Source organism: Stomoxys calcitrans, chromosome 1 (genome assembly GCF_963082655.1).
Source record: "Stomoxys calcitrans chromosome 1, idStoCalc2.1, whole genome shotgun sequence".
Taxonomy (NCBI): Eukaryota; Metazoa; Arthropoda; class Insecta; order Diptera; family Muscidae; genus Stomoxys; species Stomoxys calcitrans.
The window spans coordinates 271864468-271885231 of NC_081552.1; the positions used below are offsets into that span (position 1 = coordinate 271864468).

Here is a 20764-nt window from a genome sequence, read left to right on the forward strand (position 1 = left end):
GAAACACGGTGGTACACGCAAACCGGGACGACCAAAACCCCGATGGAAAGATCGAACGGTGGGAAACACCTACACGTATCAAAATACAACGGCTGCGTTGGCTAGGCCATGTTGTCAGAATGGATGAAGAAGCTCCAGCAAAGAAGTCTTTTGAAGGCAAACACGGTGGTACACGCAAACCGGGACGACCAAAACCCCGATGGAAAGTTCGAGCGGTGGGAAACACCTACACGTATCAAAATACAACGGCTGCGTTGGCTAGGCCATGTTGTCAGAATGGATGAAGAAGCTCCAGCAAAGAAGTCTTTTGAAGACAAACACGGTGGTACACGCAAACCGGGACGACCAAAACCCCGATGGAAAGTTCGAGCGGTGGGAAACACCTCGCAACTTGGTGTCAGAGATTTTAGAATGAGCGCAGAAGATCGAGGCGCTTGGAACGCTACTCTACGTTCGGCTAGTGGAACAAATGTTCTGTCATAGCCATTTTAAGTAAGTAAATTTCTGTCACACCAGGCACTAATTAAAGCCTCTAGGAACCGATAATCGAGAGATTGGTATGCATGGGAGCTATATCAGGTTAATGACCGATTCGCACCGTACTTGAAACAGTTGTTGGCGTAGCAGAATACTACGTGCCAAATTTTAGCCATATCGGACAAAAATGCGGCTTCTAGGGGCTCCAGACGTGAAATCGGCATATATGAGGATTTGCAACGTTAAAATTTTCGATAATCTCCCTATTTAGGGTCTTACGCCTTTATTGTCCGATTTCAGTATACGTACCGAGTATGGTTCATAACGGACAATATTTAAATACAGTTGCCATATATACCGATCTCCTGTTTCAAATTCTTGGACGGTTCAAGAGCGCATTTAGTACCCGATTTCGCTGAAAATTACCACAGTGAATTGCGTTGAGATCCTTGACATCCATTGTGAATATGGTGCAAATCGGTCGATATCTTACCGATATAGATCGATCTTTCGATTTAAGGTCTTAAGCCCGTAAACACTGTTGAAGATTATTTCCTGCGCCTCAAATGGTCCATCCGCTTAGTCCAATTTTGGCATACTCTTTCCAACATTCTGATCTTCACTCCCAAATCGACAATTCTGCATGTTTACGTACCCATTGAGTCAAAAAAGCGCTTCGGCGTGATATGGAAGAAGCGCGATGAACTTTCTTAGCAAAGCTAGCATTTTGATAATGAAATTCAAAAATTTGCAAGCGTTGTTCGTTTGTAAGACGATTCATGGTTAAATTATACACCAAACTGAAGATGTTTGACAGTGAAACAAACCACCAAACGTGCATGAGCTGTTTAAACCAGTGTTGCCAAAAAGATAATAGCTAAAAAATCGCCCTTTAATTCCCAACATAGCCGGTCTGTATAAAATTTCACACAGATGTAGAGGGGTGTAATGTAATTCACTGTTTAAAATTTCAGCGAAATTTATTTATAATTGCGCCATTTATGGGCCTAAGACCCTTTATGGGGGGATCGGCCCATATGGCAGCTTTAACTTCGTAGTCCCTATGATTCAAAAATTGATTACCAGATTCGTATTGTGCTCTCAAATTCCTTTCATTTTAGCCACATATTGATTCGATCTGTCTGAGTCAGTCTGGGCTGCGCGGTTCCTCCAATAGCTTGATCAGAAATTTATTTACCAGATTCGTGTTTTTGGTTTACTTTAATGGTGCAATCAAAAATGCTCTCAAATCAGTTCACCCATCTTCGATATCGGGTGTTTTTAATGTGAACATATATTCAAAATATGCAAACATGCAGAATATGCAGTTTTCATAAAATATGCAAACATTTCTTAGCGTTTTCTGAACGTACATTTAATGAAGCGAATTTCTGTGTTTTCAAATTTTTTCCCGATGCTCCCAAAGGTATATGCATTTGCATATATTACCGATGCCTACGTATTAGGGCGATGATTTTAGACAACTAAGTTTCCAAAAAAAATTGCATTTCAAAGCGGTTTTGGGCGACCTTTTTCCGTATTTAAATGGAATACATTTTATTTTAGTCATTAATAGGCAAAAGTTCATTCATTCGTGCAACTGGAAATAATTTTTGAGAAAAAACTCAAATAGTCACCACCCCAGTGTGTATACGAAACATATTTTTATACTAATTCAGACATTACGTCTGTACCACCTCAAAATATTGATCTGCGACCCCATAATATATATTGGGTTGCCCAAAAAGTCAATATCCGTCCGCCCGTCTGTGGAAATCGCGATAGCGGTCGAATGCGTTGAGCTAGCTGCACAGGTGTAGGTTGCATTGGTGTAGGTCGTTGGGGATTGCAAACGGGCCATATCGGTTTAGATTTATATATAGCTCTCATATAAAGTGGTCCTTCGGCTTGACTTCTTGAGCTCCTAGAAACTGCTGTTACTAACCGATCGGGATGAAATTTCGTGTCAAGTATGATTTGAATCGGTCTATTACCTGATATAGCTCCTATATAAACCGATCTCCCGATTGGACATCTTAAGGCGCTAACAGCTGCAGTTGTTATCCGATTGAGTTGACATTTTGCAGGCAGGGTTCTATTATGACTTCCATTAATCGTGACAAGTATGGTCGAAATCGGTGTATAACCTGATACAGCTCCTATATAAACCGATCTCCTGATTTAACATTTCACGCCCCTGGAAGCCTCAAATTTTATCCGATGGGGCTGAAATTGTACACATAGTGTTCTGTTACGACTTCCAACAATCGTGTCACGTACGGTTTAAATCCTTCGTGTAAACTTTCAGCAGAATCCATGGTGGTGAGTTTCCAAGATTCGGCCCAGCCAAACTTAGCACGCTTTTAGTTATTAGTAATTAATTTTTTTGTGTGTATTGGGAACACTCGATTTTTTTAATTTGAGCGAAAATCAAGAAAGCACGACATAAAATAAACACGAATTTAAGCAAGAAATTTCCCTTAATTTTTAGTTTTGTAGGTGCCAGATCGTGCAAGACGTATTATTGAGAAAATACGTTAATGGTTAATCGAAAACATTGAATAGGGGCGTAGTCTTTTTTAGGGTTGTGATGCGTAATTCTTTCTATTCTATTAAGAACCGGCCTAATGCTTGTTTGAAGCAATTAATGAATATAACTTTTTCCCTTTCTTTAGATGGGCGGTATGCATCCCGGAGTAAGTTCGGGAATGATGGGCACGACAGCGCAATCACATCACCAGTACATAAATGCCAATGGTGGAGTGAATCATGCAGCCATGGGCCCATTGACAACAGGTGGCACTGGAAATATGCAAATGCATGTAATGGGTGGCACATCGAATGGAAACAACATGGCAGGCTACAACAACGCTGGTCCAGGAGCGGCGTCTACGAGGCATCATCAGGTAAGAGCATATTTCTAATTTTTTGGACAAAATTTATCATAATTATAAACAAGTAAAGCGTACTACTTTCGGCCGAATCTTATATACCATATATCACCATGGATCTCACTTGTCAAGTTCATTGCCCGGTATCTCTTTAGAGGCAAGCAAAGGATAATTTAGGAGAGGCCGTTGTGCAAATTTTCAGCCAAATCAGACAAGAAGTGTGCCCTCTAGGGACTCAAGTGATCGGTTTATATGCGAGCAATATCAGGTTCTAGAGCGTTTAGACTGTTTAATATCATAGAAAAAGTCAAAGTACAAAATTTCGATTTGCGCCCAGTAGATGTCCTAGAAGTATAATCAGGCGATCGGTTTTTATGGGAGCTATATCAGGTTTTGGACCTATTCGGATCATACTTTGCACATCAGTTCAATGTCATAGAAAACTTCATAGTATCAAATGTCAGCCAAATAGGATAAGAATTGGGCTCTCTCGAGCCTCAAGAAGCATAAGCGAGAGATCGGTTTGTATCTAAGCTATATCAAAACATGTGCAAAATGTGTATTTGTGCAAAACTTCAAATACCTAGCTTTACTCCTTCGAAATTTAGCGTGCATTCAATCGCATACACTGATTAATTAGTTTTTTTGAAATTTGTGTCCACTCTTTGCAGCGTATCAATCGGTACGCTGATAGAAAATAGTTTGCTGAAAATAGCAAACACTGTCTGCTGAATATTAGTAGTTAATTTCGCTGCTATTGTAGCAGTAGTTCTGCTATTACAGCAGTAGCAATTTTGCAATTTCAGAGTAGCAGGCTTGCTGCTGAAAAGTCTGTTGTGTCGAATTAGAGCGAAATCGGATTATAAATGTGCCTTTTATTGGGCCAAGACTTTAAATTTCTTTTGGTTTGCGTCCCGGCCTGTTTTGAAAGTACGTTCGCATACTTTCCACTAAAAATTTGCCAGCAAAAATATGTAGAATGGAAACCACTGACTTTACTCGCTTTTGCTATTTATTAAAATTAAACAACTGCAAATTGCAAATTTTCCCCCAAAATTTTCCTAAGGAACAGGGGCAAACTTCTCACATATCAATGAGTGCTGTTCGAACGGCGCGCCGCAGTGCGACACCTCATTGGGGAGAAGTTTTTACATGGCTGCCATACCAAATGCTCACAATTATCGCCAGCATTAAAAGGGGAAAACAAACGCTGATAATTTTTTCTAATCTCGCCAGGATTTTTTTCTGATCTCGCCAGGCTTTCAGCGTCATAGGCTGATATGCTTACCTCTGCGCTGGGGTAGCTTTCAACTGGTTTTCATAAAAAAGCAGATGTTCGATGCTGCAAATTTCTACAATGAAAAAACCTCCAGTAGAAATTTGCACGCTCTCAATTACCAAACTATCGACATTTTTCTCGCTCTCACGCGCTCTCTTCTTCTGGCAAATAAATACGCGAACGATTTCCAGTAACAATTTGTGGAAATTTGCACCAATTTTTGAGTTAGCTTTTTTTGCATTCGCTTACTCAAAAATTTGCTTAAATTTTTACCGGAGGTACTTTATTTGCGAGTAGAAGAGAGCGTGAACATTTTTGGGAATTTTGTGATTGAGTAGCATGGTGTACCTTCCACCATAGAATGGGAGTATACTAATTTCGTCATTCCATTTGTAACTCATCGAAATATTGATCTGAGTATATATATTTTTGATCGCCTTGACATTCTCAGGCGATTTACCCATGTCCGTCCGTCTGTCTATCGAAAGAACGCTATCTTTCGAATAAGTAAAACAAGGCGCTGGAACCTTTGCACAAATACTTCTTGTTAGTGTGAGTAAGTGGACCAAACCGAACAATTTTTTTAAATACTCCCAGGTGCCATATAGACAGATCTCTCGATTTGACTTCTTGAGCCACTGGAGTGCGCAATTCTTATCCGATTTGGTTGACATTTTGCACAATGGCATCCATGCCAAGTATGGCCCAAATCGATCCATAACTTAATATAGCTACCATATAAACCTATATTTTGATTTGAGTCCTTGAGTACCTAAAGAAGCAATTCTTATGCAAATTAAAAAAAAATTCTAATATTTAAAAAATTACAAAATTACCATCCATGGTCGATGGCAGCGTTGCCGTTGTCCTATTTTAGCATCAAATTTACTCTTTTTTTCTACGATGATGCTAGTGTGCCACTAAATACATACCATACTTTTTGGATAGTTGGTCAATTTTCAACTCCTTTTTAAAAAGAATTCTTTTATTACCTGTTTGCACTTAAATAACCGTGGCACATACGTATGTTAGCATGCCCGACTACGACACCGAATGACTGGGCTCAAATCCTGACGATATCATCTATATTATTATTCAGAGGAGGCATTCTCCTAACTAATCCTAGCGACATCTTTCCAAATACCAGTTTTGCATTGCTGAAGATATATCTTCTCTACGAAGAGGTGTTGCTCAGCGACACGCCTTTGGGCTGCGCTATAAAAAGGGTCTCCTTTTATTGGGCTAAATCTCTAATGTTCATAGGAATATTTGATTTGTAACAATTCAAACCCACAACCGTAAGATTAAGGTTTTTGTCTATTCGTCATTCCGTTTGCAGCTAATCGAAGTGGTCCTGTATACATTTCTTCGATCAACTGAGTAGGTTAAGAGTCGTCGGTCCGTCTCAGCGGTGGTTATCCTCGCCCTAATGCTGTTGTCATATAAAACTTGTAAATATAGAGTTGTCCGATCAAAGTCGAATCGAAGAGCACTAATTGATATGTGAAAATTTTGCACTCCCTTTGCTAAAACAACAATTTTTGTTTGCCTATCAGCACATAAAGGATATGCGGATAGACGGCCATGACTAATCGAAATCAGCACGAATTTCTGAGTCGAACAACACATTTTATCACAGCCACAGACACTTCATGTAGCGCTAATGAAATATATGCCCGTTGTTAGTTCAACCATTTTTTATACCTACGGAATTGATTTTACATAGTATAAGATCACTTTAACCTTCCCACAGATAAATAATGAACTAACAAGCACTAACACTGAGAGGTATAATTATTAAAATTAAAATGAATTAGGCTAAGAATCTTACATCTTTTTTTAGGAATATTTATCGTTGTAATACGTTTTTTTGGCCGAGGAGACTTATGTATTACAATTAAGAAATAAAAAGAAATCGCTTTTCCGAACTCTTCGGACGGTCCAATTGAAGATTGTTCAACCATTTTTTTATAAACACGGAATTGTTTTTACGTAGTATAAGTTCACTTTAACCTTCCCACAGATAAATTATGAACTATCAAGAACTAAAACTGAGAGGTATAATTATTAAAATTAGGTCTGTTTTCGAAAGATCATTCTGTATTCGTGTGACCAGGAGTTGGAATGTATTGCTCGCCGAGATAAGAATCTTTTCACAATCGAATAATGTATTTCGCTTAAAACTTATTAACTTCTATTCTACAGATCAAACTTAGTATTGTTGCTTGAATCTTTTTGTATTGCTAACATGGGACTTGTTAAAAAATCCAACAGTTTAATTTTTTGCATAATCTTGTTATGGCTGGGGAGCCAATTAAAATGAATTAGGCTAAGAATCATACATCTTTATGTAACTGTCAAATATTTAATTTTTTTAATGTTTATTTAGGAATACACATATATCGTTGCAATACGTCTTTTTGGCCGAGGAGACTTATGTATTACTATTAAGAATTAAATAAATAAATAAAATGAAATCGCTTTTCCGAACTCTTCGGACGGTCCAGTTGAAGATTGTTCAACTATTTTTTATACATACGGAATTGTTTTTACTAGCATAAGTTCACTTTAACCTTCCCACAGATAAATTTTGAACTAACAAGCACTAAAACTGAGGGGTATGATTATTAAAAAAAATCGCTTTTCCCAACTCTTCAGACCGTCCAATTGAGGATTGGGGGACACATCTTTAATACACAGTTGTTTTAAAGAAAACAACAGCCGTATTCACAGAAAGTTGCAAAGACTTTATAAACTTCTTATAAGCATGTGCCCCAAAAACCGATGTATCTCCGCTGCGACTACGACACAACAATTTTCTTGTAATTTTTGTAATCTACACTCCAATAAAGTATCGTTTTGCACAAAACTGTATATCTAAAACTTTTAAAAATCTATAATTAATTCTTGGGCCTTAGTTAAAAATCGATTGTTAATCGCTCCACCTTTAATTTTGTGAGCTGCTTTTGGGTTAAAACTTCCCTTCGATATCAAAAAATTATATTTCCTTAAATTGACCAACTTTGAAAATTATTTAACCTATTATTCCTCTATGTCTTTTATTATATAAAGGTTTGTGCCCTAACGAATTGAATTTTAATCAATTTGGTTTTATTTTAGATCTCCCCTATGAATCAAATGCAAAATATGGCTATAGGTGGCATGGTGGGAATGCAGGCTGCGAGCGGTGGCATGGGATCGGCTAGTGGTTCACCAAGTGGTATGTCCTTACATCAACAACAGCACCAACAAATGGGTACCATGACCCCCATGTCAAAAATGCAAGGTATGGCTAATGGAGGATATAATCAAAGACGCATGGCTCCCTATCCAAATCCCCAAATGCATGCGGCCCAAAAAAGAAGTGGAATGTATCCTATGAACACTCAAAATATTCCCCAGCAACAGGGACCAGGAAGCATGCCGTATGGAGGTGGAGCAAATCTCATGCCCCATCAGAGTGGCTCTGGTGTGCCATTGCCAATGCACACGGGATACGGAAGAAATGGTCCCATGGGAGGTTATGGCAGGCCTGGTAATTGTGGTAATATGGGACCTGCCGGAATCGGCCCAGGAAACATGGGTCCTGGGGCTTTGGCTCCTGGAGCTTTAGGACCTGGCAGTATGGGTCCAGGTGGAATGATACCCGGCACCAATGTGAGTGCTGGCTGTATGAGCACAATGCAAAGATTCGGTCCTGGCTCCGCTTACGGCTCAAATCCCCATCACTCGCAACATGGTCAGTTTTATTCCGGTTCTCAGCCAGGTTTGAATTTGAATAGTGGAAGCTCTGCTGGCGGCATGTGTCCGGCTGGTCCCGGTTCTGCTTCGAGCACTGGAAATCCCTATCAGAATCAAGGGTAAGTAATCCCACAACCTGCCAATCTTTTAATTAAGAAGGAACTTAATCCATCCTTGTTTCAAATAGTTTTCAACAAAATTATCAACATAGCCCAGTTCCTGGAAATCCGACACCACCATTAACACCCGCCTGCAGTGTACCCTATGTTAGTCCAAATCCTGATATTAAACCACAAATGGACAATTGTAAGTTATTTCAATGCTTCATACTAGCTAAACAATAAATCACATTATAAATAAAAGTTATTCAGAGGTAACAGAACGTAGCATTATAGCATTCTAATACACATTACCTGACATATCGCAATCGCGTGTGCTGTTTTTCATGCTCTTTAAAAGAAATTTGAAAATATATAGATTTAGTTTGGGAACAAGGCCACAGACGAAAATTACACAACATAAGACACTGATACTAACCGTGTCCCGGCACGGGATAGCTGTGTGCACCACACAAGCTGGAACTTTGAGGTCCGATATTGGTGGTATTCTTTGCTGTCACGAGAAGCTTAGATGCGAGCTACCGTATATATATGTCCACAGGATGCGGATATTGGAATGCTCTATAGGAGCGGCTGCGACGCCGGTCGCGGACAATCAGCGGTATCGAGCGGAGAGTCTCAGAGATGTCGGTCGAATGGCACCGACTCTTGCACCAATACTGAGTGCCTATGATGCTCGAGGTATTGCTTGGAGTGTTGCAGGAAAGATCATTCTTAAAAGTGATGGAGAATATCGGCGTCGTATGAACAACGAGCTGATGTTAGCATGAGCGTGTTTGTATTGCTCAATTATATTCCAATGCTTGACTATTTTGCTAACGTATAACTGTGACTATGAAAAAAGAAGAAACAGCATGACTTAACTTGCTAAAACTGCTATTACACGATAAGACTTGTCATATGTAATTTCAAAAATAGCAACTCTGGAAGTTGTACACATCGTGTGATATGTACGAACAATTTTATATGTCAAATGGATATTTGAATTAATATGCAACTTTACCTATTAAATCGAGCTTTTATTTCATCGAACATACATACGAGAATACATGCTTATTAGAGCGCTGTCTATTCGTATTTGACGTATATAAGACAAGTCTTATGAATAGAGATAGTGACAGCCCATATGACAAGTCTTTCGTGAAATAGGAGCTTAAAGGTGCCATCACACTATATGTTCTTGTCTTAAGACATGTACAATTTTGCTATTGTTAGAGTTGCACACATAGTGTGATACGAATAAAACTAACACATGAAAATCACTTTTCAAAATAGCACTGTTATTTTATGTCATACAAAAACAACATACTAGTGTGGTAGCAAAAATGATGAATCGTGTGTAAATTGGCAATTGGCAATGGCTAATAACAATAAGTTAAGTATTGCGTTTTAAAAGCCAGTAGTAGTTAGAAAGCAAACTGTTCTTTTCCTATATAACGTTGTTCAAATTTAGATATTTTCTGGTGAAATCTATTTTCTAACTGTCAAAAATTTGCTCTCTTCTGCTGGCAAATAAAGTAGGCGAACGACTTCCAATAAAAATTTGAGTTCCCGAACACAGCTAGTACCAGCCTTTAAGCTCCATAAAATCACTTAACGAAGTGAACCAGAAAAATTAAAGGTATTTTCTTTTTCCATGGACTCGAACAAAACAGAATTGGTACACTAGAAGACCTGCATATATTTTTTTTAAGTTTTGTATTCCAGTGTTATTATATGGTTCCTAACATAGTTAATGAAAATAAACTATGATTGCAGTCAGTAGGTTTCATATCACTTGCCCAGCTAATGAAATTGTTTAACTCGAGAGTTGTTTCGAAATCCCACTAGAACGTTAAATGCTCATATCAATTTTTTTCAAATTTTGTTCTTTTTCAGATTTTAATTGTTTTAATTTATAATTTACACGTTTTTAATCATTAATCTTTTGATCTTGTGGCTGCTACACAAGATAATGCAAATAAAAACTGAATTAACAAGGTTGGCTCACTTGCCCAACAACAACGAAATCAACTATACAACCCTATGGTGATAGTGGTGCAAATTCAACAATGGTTGAATTAACAAGGTTGGCTCATTTTCTCAACAACAACGAAATCAACTATACAACCCTGTGGTTATTGTGGCGCAAATTTCCACTAGGCAGTCAAATTTCTGGACACTTCCTAATTGACATTTTAGTTTTTTTACGTTATTATGTGTAGCAAATCAAAAGATTTATGATTAAAAACTTGTAAATTATAAATTAAAACAATTAAAATATGAAAAAAGGGAACTTTAAAATCCAAACCAAGCATTTGAGGTTCTAGTGAGATTTGGAAACAGCTCTGGAGTTAAACAATTTCATCAGCTGGGCAAGTGAGCCAACCTTCATAATCCTACCACGGTTTCATACCGTACGTGTAAACAAAGCCCATAGTTTCTTGGTTTTGCTGTTTTGCGTACGTACGAAATTTAATCACCGCAGTAGAACAGTATCAAAACTTTGTATTGATACATTTTGGAAGTCAGCCTCACTCTTGAACCCCAGTAGAAGGGATGGCAGGACCTCAGTCACCTTTGGCAACGTAACTGTGACTGATTTGAAAAGGTTCGCCAGGTTGTTCAACCGTCAATTTATTATGCATCCCGAGAGTGATAAGGCTAGGACGAGAGCCATTCGTCGTAGCCAAATGACAGCCATCATTTACCGTGGACGAAGCTGCGAATGTCATCAGTGGCACCAAGGCGTTACGCCCCAATGAAATCTCTACACTGGTGCTGAAGAATCTGGATCTACCTGGAGTCGAGTACCTTACAACCGTCCTCAATATGTCTTTGAACTCTCTTATATATACCCGGTGCGGTAGTGACCTGGGATCATACGCCACCTGTTGAACTGCGCTGGATCTGGATATTCAACAGAATACAGCAGACGAAAGTTATAACGCAACACACTGCTACACCAGCAACAAAACTCCAATGGAAATGTCAAATGGAGAAAGACATCTCGAAACTAAGTGGCAGAATTGGGAGTAGGAGTGCAGAAGATAGATGCTCTTGGAAATGTATTCTGAGTTCGGCTCAGAGTAAAAAACAAATAAAAGTTTTAGCTGTTGTTGTAGCAGTTTATTGTGTACTATCTTTCGTCTGCTTGATTCTGTTAAGTGTCAAGACCCAGGAACTCCGCGACTAAGATGGGGTGCGTCCACAGGGATCTGGGTCTGAGTCGAGTGGGTCTGGCCGGGCAGTTAAACAGGTGACGTGTATCGTGCGGTCCCTGGTTACAATCGGGACATACATCTTGCACGTCGGCATCAATCCTAGCTCTGTGGGAATTGAGGCGGCTGCATCTGCCGGAACGTAATTGAGCCAGAACCACTCTGGTTTGCCGGGGGAGGTCGATTTCTTCGGGTGCAATGGGTGGCGGTCGTTCTCCAAGGACTACATTCACCCGGTAGCCAATTAACGCGTCTGCTACCGTGTCTGCATGAATGTTGTTCAGACTCGCTTGATCTAGAGGTTCTCTCTTGTAGCGCTGGACCTCACGCTCTAGATCGTGTAGATCTATCTTAAGGCTTCTGGGCGGTGGGTATCTATCCACAAGATGATGATTTGGATGATTTCTGCGATAACAGCCCAAAAGGTATTGCTTAGACAGCATGTAGTTATGTCTTCGCACTGGTAGGATCTTTGTCTCCTGATGGAGGTGGTCCACATGAGAGCTAAGGAGACATCCCGTCGCAGTTCGGAGGGCGGCATTCTGACAGATCTGAATATTATTCCACTGCGTGTCACAAAGTTGACGTGACCACACTGGCGCTGCATAACTTACCACAGACCGGCCAATTGCTTTGTACGTGGTCAACAAGGTTTCTTTGTCTGCACCCCAAGTGCTGCCAGCGAGCGACTTGAGGACCTTGTCTACTTTTGACTTTATTGCAGATTGCTGTGGCATGTGGGGAGAAAGTGTAGGAGCTGTCAAATGTGACGCTAAGTATTTTGGGACACTTGATGGTCGGAATCATTTCTCCATCGATCATCACAGTCAGCTCAGAATTCACCTCACGCGTATTTGTAGTGAACAGTGTGGCTGAAGATTTGGTGGCGGATATCTTCAGACTTCTTGCAGCGAAATCAGTTTGCAGTTTGTTGTACACTGAGGCGGCAGCCCTTTCCGATGAAGGACTCCATCGGGTCAATCCGGTACGAACAACCGGTTGCTGTGGGATTCAAGATTTGGCAGTCAATTAAGGGCCTGATTAAGACATACCAATTTAAAAAGAAAATTTTGAATCAATTCCAAAATGTTTTGCTCGAGTCCTCAGGAAATTGTTTGGGGTCAAAATCATCCCACAAAACTATTCGGAAAGCAAAACGGGAAACCTACCTTCATACAATTTTCACAAGAGCCTTAGTCTCAGATTACTATAATAAAAGAGAATAGACAAAAATAACTAAGATAGATAAAAGTTAAATTCGGGGACAAAAGAAATAATTTGATTATTGCATTTCTAAGGAGGCAGATAGCGCACTGGGTTAAGCAGCGTCGCGTCCTGGATTTAATTTCCAACATACTACTGTAATATCACAGTCAGCTTGAAACGGTCGCTATCAACACGCTTTTCTCTCCATTAAATAGGTCTATACTATTTTATAACTGTTTTCTAAAAAGCACACCCATAAAATAATATTAACATCTTGTTTCTTTTTAAATAAGGCGAAGAGATGCGATTAACATTCCCAGTGCGAGATGGCATCATACTACCACCGTTCCGTTTGTTACACAACCTATCCGTGAGCAACCATGTATTCCACCTCAAGCAAAATGTCTACAACACCCTCATGTGTCGGTAAGTTATTTGACTGGGAAACGTTTTTTTTTTCGACAAACTAATATTTTAATTTGCCATTTATTTAAAGGTCTGATCTGGAGTTGCAGTTAAAGTGTTTCCACCAGGACGATCGGCAAATGAACACAAATTGGCCTCACACAGTCACCGTGTCCGCAAATGCCACCCCTTTGAACATCGAACGTTCGGAGAAGACGGGCCAAGCACTCAGACCACTATATTTAAAATCGGTCTGTCAACCAGGCCGCAACACCCTGCAATTAACGGCAAGTTCTTGCTGTTGTGTAAGTATTGCAGATCGCTTAAATTGCATGAACCTTTAATTAACCATTTTTCTTATCACTCGATTTCGGCAGTCCCACTTATTTGTTCTACAACTAGTCCATCGACCATCAGTGCGGCAAGTGATGCAAAGTCTACACAAGCGCAATTTGCTTCCCTTGGAACACAGTGTGGCAAAGATCAAAAGATATTTTGCTATTGGCGTAGTGGGTAGTTCCACGACACAGAATCCCGATGGCTCCACGAGTGTCAACAACATGAATGATGCCAACAAATATGTAAAGATCTCATTGAAATGTCCAATTATGAAATCTCGAATCCGCTTGCCCGCCCGTGGATTAGAATGTAAGCACATCCAGTGTTTCGATCTGGAGGGTTACCTAATGATGAATAGTGAACGAGGCACATGGCGATGTCCGGAATGTAGTAAGCCAGCCCTCACCGAAAGTTTGGAGATAGATCAGTATTATTGGGCAATCCTGAATACTCTGAATAACTCTGATGTTGAAGAAGTAGCTATTGACTCTTTGGCAAACTGGAGAGCACTCCAAGGCAACATGCACGGCAGTCCAAACAATAATACAATCAGTCCAGGCCCTAATTCTACCCCTACAGCTTCAACATTACCTACGTCAAGCACTGGCAGAGCGAACACGCCGTCCAGTACTGCTAGTGGCATGACTATTCCTGCAATTAAACAAGAAAATTTCGCGGATGATATGATGAAAGTAATGTCTCCCGGATCCACACAACTTCCAACGTGGGATAACACGCAAGCAATGAGTCCATTCAATAGCCACGATATGAATTCTATTGCGAATGGCAACATGATAGCAGGAGGAAGTGGAGCTAACTCTGCTAACCAAAGTGGAAACGGAAACAATGGGTAAGCTTCTCTCTCTCTCTCGCATTTCAATGTTGGTGGCGATGACATTTTTTTGTTTCTATCGTCTTTCTAGTAGCAACAGAAACAATTTCGATAACTTTAATAACCCTCAAACGCCAAGTGAATCACAGCCAAATGACTCCGCACACCAATCCAGTTCATTGACTCATATGCACGAGCCACTGGATCAATTAAATGCTATGGAGAAGTCTCACACCGACCAGGTAACCTTTTGCACTCACTTAATGGGAAACCCGATTTTACAGTTCAGAATTTGCGTTGATAGATGCCTCATACTCCCCATACTCCGCATACACCAGGTGGAAGCAGCCATCCAATGACTCCTGGAGGTCCACCATCGGTGAATTCGACTCACAATGAGCCCGCCAGTAACACCACATCGAATGTTGCCAATTCGAGTAGCCATAATTCGCCCCAACATCCTGGCACCCCTAACAATCGAGGTGTAAACAACAACACCAGCCAACAGCCACAATCACAGGAGAGCCAACAGCAGCAGCATCAGTCACAACAAGAACAAATAATTAATTCTTTGATTGGGCCACAATCGTCATCGGACTTGGTGAACCTCAATGAGGGAGATTTAAATGCGGAGCTTAATAGTTTCGATCCAGCGAATATGAATAATGCTGATGCCACAAATGATTTGAATGTAAGTTACAAACTACAATAGCATTAAAGTGATAAAAATACAAGAAAATCCATGGTTTGTAAATATAAGATTTTAAATCTTATATTTACAGTACGTTATTAGCATTGTAAGTAAGCCAGTAAGACAAATAGAAAATATATTAACTAACAATTTATAGAGTTTGAAGTATTTTGTAAGATCTTGTTTGACCTTATTTGCGTTGCCAATAAGTTGTAAAGATGATAAAACAGAGTTCCATAGCAGTCCCTACAGTTTGGTGAACCCGAAATTAAGAATTTTCCAACTTTTTAAAATGAAAACAGAAAACATTCCTGTAAATAGCGATATGCCTCCTACATATGATATCGGCAAGAATCGCGAAACTTCCTCCATTTTGGAAACAAGAACCAGCTGTATGGTTCTTGCAAGTTGAAGGAACATTTCGCCTTACCCAAGACTCAATCAAATATGAATACCTAGTGGCACATTTGGATCCATCGGTACTGTTTTTAGTGAAAGATATACTGATGGACACTGCAATTACCGATAAGTATGCAACAATGAAAAAGCGTATAATAGATTCCTTCGCCGAAACGTATTTTAAGCGGTCTAGATTTGGGTGATCAGAAACCGTCACATCGCCTGCTAAACGCTTTGTTAGCTGACAAAACTTCTGATGAATTTTTAAAGGCTTTATTTATAAAGCGATTGCCAGAGAAAGTCCGAAGCATTTTGGCAGTATGTCATTCTCAAGAAATAGACCAGTTGAGAACTCGAGCTGATAGAATCATGGAAACCTTCTCGACTTTCGTTTCTGAGGAAGATGATAACGAGAGACCATTGCAACCTAAGTATTAAGGACCTTACCTAATTCTAGATAGACGTACGAAGGTTTATTCTTTTCTGATCGATGGAAAACATCAAACAATATCAATACATGGATTTAAGCCTGCATTTATATTGAGAGTCTGACAGAGTCTGAAAATAAAAGAACGCGCTACCGAAGAGTTGTCTTTATCCCAAAACGCCTCTAGCGCCCTTCCACGGGGGAGTAATGTGGTGCATATTTCTCCACAACATTTTACTTTGTTAGATTTTAACCTATATACATAGTCCTAGCAGCCTTTGGATTAATTGTAGAAAATATTTTGATGTATTGAAATAAAAATTTTAAGTTTGTTTGAACTTGTTAAGATTGATACACGAAGTTTGGAAAATATTCATTCAATAAAAATTGTAGCAGTCCCTACACTATTCAATTTCAGAATATGTGCGCAAATTTTCGTCAAAATCAGCTCAGAGTTTAGATGTAGCTGCGATATATATTTTTTGTACGAAATGGCATTTGATGTAGAGTTGGCAAAATATCGATGGCACTATCGATATTTTATTTTTTGTCTAAATATCGATTAATATTTTTCTTATCAATATTGTCGGCAACGTTGAATCGGACAAATATCTGCGATTCGACCCTGAATATTTCCTATAACATATATTGCGCCGATAGAGGGCGCGATTTTCATCCGATTGGGATACAATTTTGCTCAATGATTTCTCTTATAAATTCACACTGACTTTATTCAATTTGGTTTTATTCGGTCGGTTATTAGAATAGTTATACAAAATTTTAGTCTGACCAGATTAAGTAGACTCGATAGTTTAGTTTTTGCTTCAAATCTATTATCTAAAAAAGGTGATCACGAACAAATTTTCAACCGAGGTCGTAGTTTACTCCAAGGCGATTGTCGTGAACGTCGTCCAAAATCAGTTCTTGTTCCAAAAACCATTGATGCTGTGCGCCAATTGATATTGCAAGATGGTCATGTGACCTATCGTTAAGTAGAGCTGGTAAACTATCGATATTTTATTTTTTGTCTAAATATCGATTGATAAGTTGCATTTTTTGCAAAATCGGACAAAAAAAAAACGATTCGACAGTGAATATTTCCTATAACATACGCCTATATAGGGCGCGATTTTTGTCCCATTGCCCAACGATTTCTCTTGATAAAATGAGAGGTCAACATTTTTCGACAGCTGAAGAAACGGTTGATGCGTTCAAAATTCATGTTTTCGGAAAAGTGCTTCGACAATTGGTTTAAACGCATGCAAAAGTGTATAGATCTTAATGGGAAATATTTTGAAAAACAATAAAGCGATTTTCGATGATTAATATTTGTTTTTGTGTTCCCTATTTCGAAATATAAAAGACCACCTAGACTAGTAATACGCTTTAGGGTTTTTACTCTATTCGGCTTTTCACGTAAACAACCGTTAAACTCCATAAAATAAGAAATTGTAAATGAAAAATTGGTGAAAAAGTAAAATGCTTTATTAGGCTAATGGCTTTGAAGTAGCAAGTAGATTGCACGATTGTGTCAGTGCAGAAAATTTGCTGTAAATATGTAAAGGTTTTCACGTAAGCAACTGTCAAACTCCATAAAAAAGCGATTGTAAATGAAAAATGTATGTAAAGGAAAAATGCTTTATTAGGCTAATGACTTAAAAGTAGCAAGTAGATTGCAGGATTGTGTTGGTGCAGAAAAGTTCCTGTTGTTGTAGCCACATTTTCATGTGGAGGTAGCGATCCTCGTCAAGCTCCTGTGTGAGCAAACTCGTTCCAGCCCAAAGGACCGATCGCCGCGGGAACAAGGTGACCATTGGTCATTTAAAGGCGCTAATAACTCGCCTTGTGATATCGAGCATCATAGGCACTCAGTATTTATGCAAGAGCCGCTGCCGCCCGGCCTCTCATGATACTCTCCGCTCGATCCCGCTGATTGTCTGCGACCGCCGTTGCAGCTACTGCGTATGGAGCATTCCACTATCCGCAACCTGTTGACGCGCCTGGTAGCTCGCAGCTAAGCTTCTCGTGACAACAATGAACACTACACACATCGGACCTCAATGTTCCAACCTGCGTGGTGCTCACAGCTATGCCGGCATTGTAAATATGTTAAGCTAAATTAAGATATTTTGTTGAAGTTTTTCACAACTCAAAACAGAGTACACTGGTTAATGGATAAATAAAACGCTCTTCCCGCTAAATGCTTTGTATTTAAACGTTGGCAACACTAACACACATCCGAAATAATCAAATATCAACAAAACAAAAGCAAAAAAATTAAGTAATTTTAATGTTACATCAATGTTTCTTGGTGTTCATAAATGTGATTTTATTAAAATCCCAAGCAGTTTTTGCATTCTATTGTAGAACGGTTAATTATTGAATAAATTAAAATGTTGCGTTCTTCCATATGTTTAAATAAACGGCGATAATAAGCGGGGATAAATCTAGCCGCTTAATAAGCATTTTTCTCAATACAAACTAAGCGAGAAAATCCGCTTGAGGGATGGTACTAAAGGGTGGTTTTTTAGCTATTATCTTTTTGGCAATATCCGTTTAAACAGCTCACGCACGTTTTGTGGTTTGTTTCACTGTCAAACAACTTCAGTTTGGTTGATTATTTAACCATGAATCGTCCTTCAAACGAGCAACGCTTGCAAATTATTGAAAGTTAAGAAAGTTCATTGCGCGCTTCTTCCATTGAGCAACGAGACTTATTTTTGGCTCAATGGGCACGCTAATAAGCAGATTTGTCGATTTTGGAGTGAAGATCAGCCAGAATCATTGGACCGTACTTCGTCAAAGATGATTCTAATCGTAACGTACTGTGAATGGTGGGCGCTATCGTGAGATGATATCCAACTTTTTTTGCCCAAAATGCAAGAGCTTGACTTGTATGACATGTGGTTTCATCAAGACGGTGACACATGCCACACAGCACGCGTAACAATGGACCTATTGAGAGGCGAGTTCGGTGAACATTTTATTTCACGTTCGGAACCGGTCAATTGGCCGGCTAGATCGTGCGATACAGAAAACCCCTCTTCAATTGACGCATTGGAAGATAAGATTGAAGCATTTATTCGTGAGATACCGGCCGAAATGTTGGAAAGAGTATGCCAAAATTGGACTAAGCGGATGGACTATTTGAGGCGCAGTCACAGTCAACATTTGCGCTATGACATTTGCGTCAACAGGCGCAGTCACGGTCAACATTTGCATGAAATAATCTTCATACATTAATTTATACCGATTCAAATAAAGATTTCATGCATTTATCTGAAAAATTTTTTTTGAAAACTTTCCTATAGCTCTTAAAAAATCACCCTTTATATTCGTTTTTCACTTAGAATGGACTCCAAAGACCCAACAGCTGTGGTGATGGTATCAGGCCGTAGCATGTTGAGAGCCTCGTTAGCCATCGTTATATTAATTTCAGCCTTGGAGAAAATGCTGCAGGAGTTGTCCCTCGGCTAAACAGAAAAAAGGCGGATTGGGATAAATGTCGGTACAAATTTTGCACATCTATCCCTTCTAGACCAGAAAAGAAAATGGAAACTACGTAGGTCAAGCGGATCACGAAGGCCCTGGAAGACTCGCTTGTGTCAGCATGTCCTAGTGCCAAGCCAAATGGCAAACAGCGACCGCCATGGTGGACCTCAGAGCTAGTTGGTCTAAGGAAAGACTGCAGAAAAGTCTTCAACAGAGCAAAAGCCACATGAGCACCACACGATTGGAACATCTATAAGGCTCAACTAAGAAAATATAAGGGCGGGCTGAGAAAGGCTCAGAACAAATCCTGCTGCTCCGTGGAGGATATATCTGAGGCCTCTAGACTAAGGAAGATTCTGACCTCGAGACCAATTACGGTGGGGTATATTCAGAAGTCAGAGAATGTATGGACAATGTCTAGTAAAGAAACATCAAAACTACTCGTTGATACACATTTCCCGGGAAATTATCCAAGGGACAACGTGGCGCCAGAAGAGGTTGTTACTGGTATGCATTCGTCGGAGGCCATTAGGGAAATTGTTTCTGAGCCGAAAATCCTTTGGGCGATAAGAAATTTCGACTCCTTTAAGTCGCCAGGCCCTCATGATGTATCACCGGTTGATTTACAAGCAGTGTCTTATAGACTGGTTTCCTGGCATAGGGAGATATACTCAGCTTGTATCACAATGTCATATATACCTGTGGGATGGAGGGACACGAAGGTCATTTTCATTCCGAAAGCAGGAAAATCCTACCAAACAAAGGCGAAAGATTTTCGTCCTATTAGTCTGTCATCCTTTATACTGTATACTCTTGAGAGGTTGATAGAAACATATCTTAGGGCAAAGATCCCTGGAGATCGCCTGTCGTGACAGAAGCATGCATATAGTAAAGGCAAATCCACGGAAACAGCACTTCACGACCTAGTCGGCTATAAACAGGGTTCTCTCGTTGTCAAGGAATATACAATGGTAACATTTCTTGACATTAAAGATGCTTTCAATAATGTAAAACCGACGCCAATCATGAAGGAGTTGAAGTTTTTAGGCATCAACTTTACCGTAAAAAAGTTTATTGTTAAATTACTTACTAAAAGATACGGTACGGCAGGATTGGGATCTGTGTATCTAAAACGTTGGGTCAGCAGAGGAATACCTCAAGGAGGTGTACTCTACTTTAGAATATAGCCATTAACAATATATCATTGTCTCTGGAAGAAAAAGGAGGATGAAGGAGTTGGAGTTTCTAGGCATCAACTTTACCGTA

General features: G+C 39.6%; 1 protein-coding gene and 1 long non-coding RNA gene across 5 annotated transcripts in view; one reads left to right on the plus strand and one right to left on the minus strand.

Annotated features, from left to right (window-relative positions):
* LOC106089719 (uncharacterized) overlaps nucleotides 1–9343 on the minus strand; it is a 51448-nt gene extending 42105 nt beyond the window's left edge. Inside the window, exon 1 of one of the 2 annotated variants that reach the window (XR_009396553.1) lies at nucleotides 8926–9343. This is a non-coding gene — a long non-coding RNA (uncharacterized LOC106089719). Of the gene's footprint in view, nucleotides 1–8801; nucleotides 8840–8925 lie in introns of those variants that run through there. The other variant, XR_009396555.1, reaches the window with a different exon arrangement.
* LOC106089717 (zinc finger MIZ domain-containing protein 2) overlaps nucleotides 1–20764 on the plus strand; it is an 82359-nt gene that overhangs the window by 50275 nt on the left and 11320 nt on the right. For 2 of the 3 annotated variants that reach the window (XM_059360820.1, XM_059360821.1), the window contains exons 3-10: nucleotides 3153–3383; nucleotides 7768–8507; nucleotides 8576–8694; nucleotides 13207–13339; nucleotides 13410–13623; nucleotides 13696–14507; nucleotides 14581–14731; nucleotides 14794–15180. In XM_059360820.1, the coding sequence (XP_059216803.1) occupies nucleotides 3153–3383; nucleotides 7768–8507; nucleotides 8576–8694; nucleotides 13207–13339; nucleotides 13410–13623; nucleotides 13696–14507; nucleotides 14581–14731; nucleotides 14794–15180 (2787 nt within the window). The remainder of the gene's footprint in view (nucleotides 1–3152; nucleotides 3384–7767; nucleotides 8508–8575; nucleotides 8695–13206; nucleotides 13340–13409; nucleotides 13624–13695; nucleotides 14508–14580; nucleotides 14732–14793; nucleotides 15181–20764) is intronic. The other variant, XM_059360822.1, reaches the window with a different exon arrangement.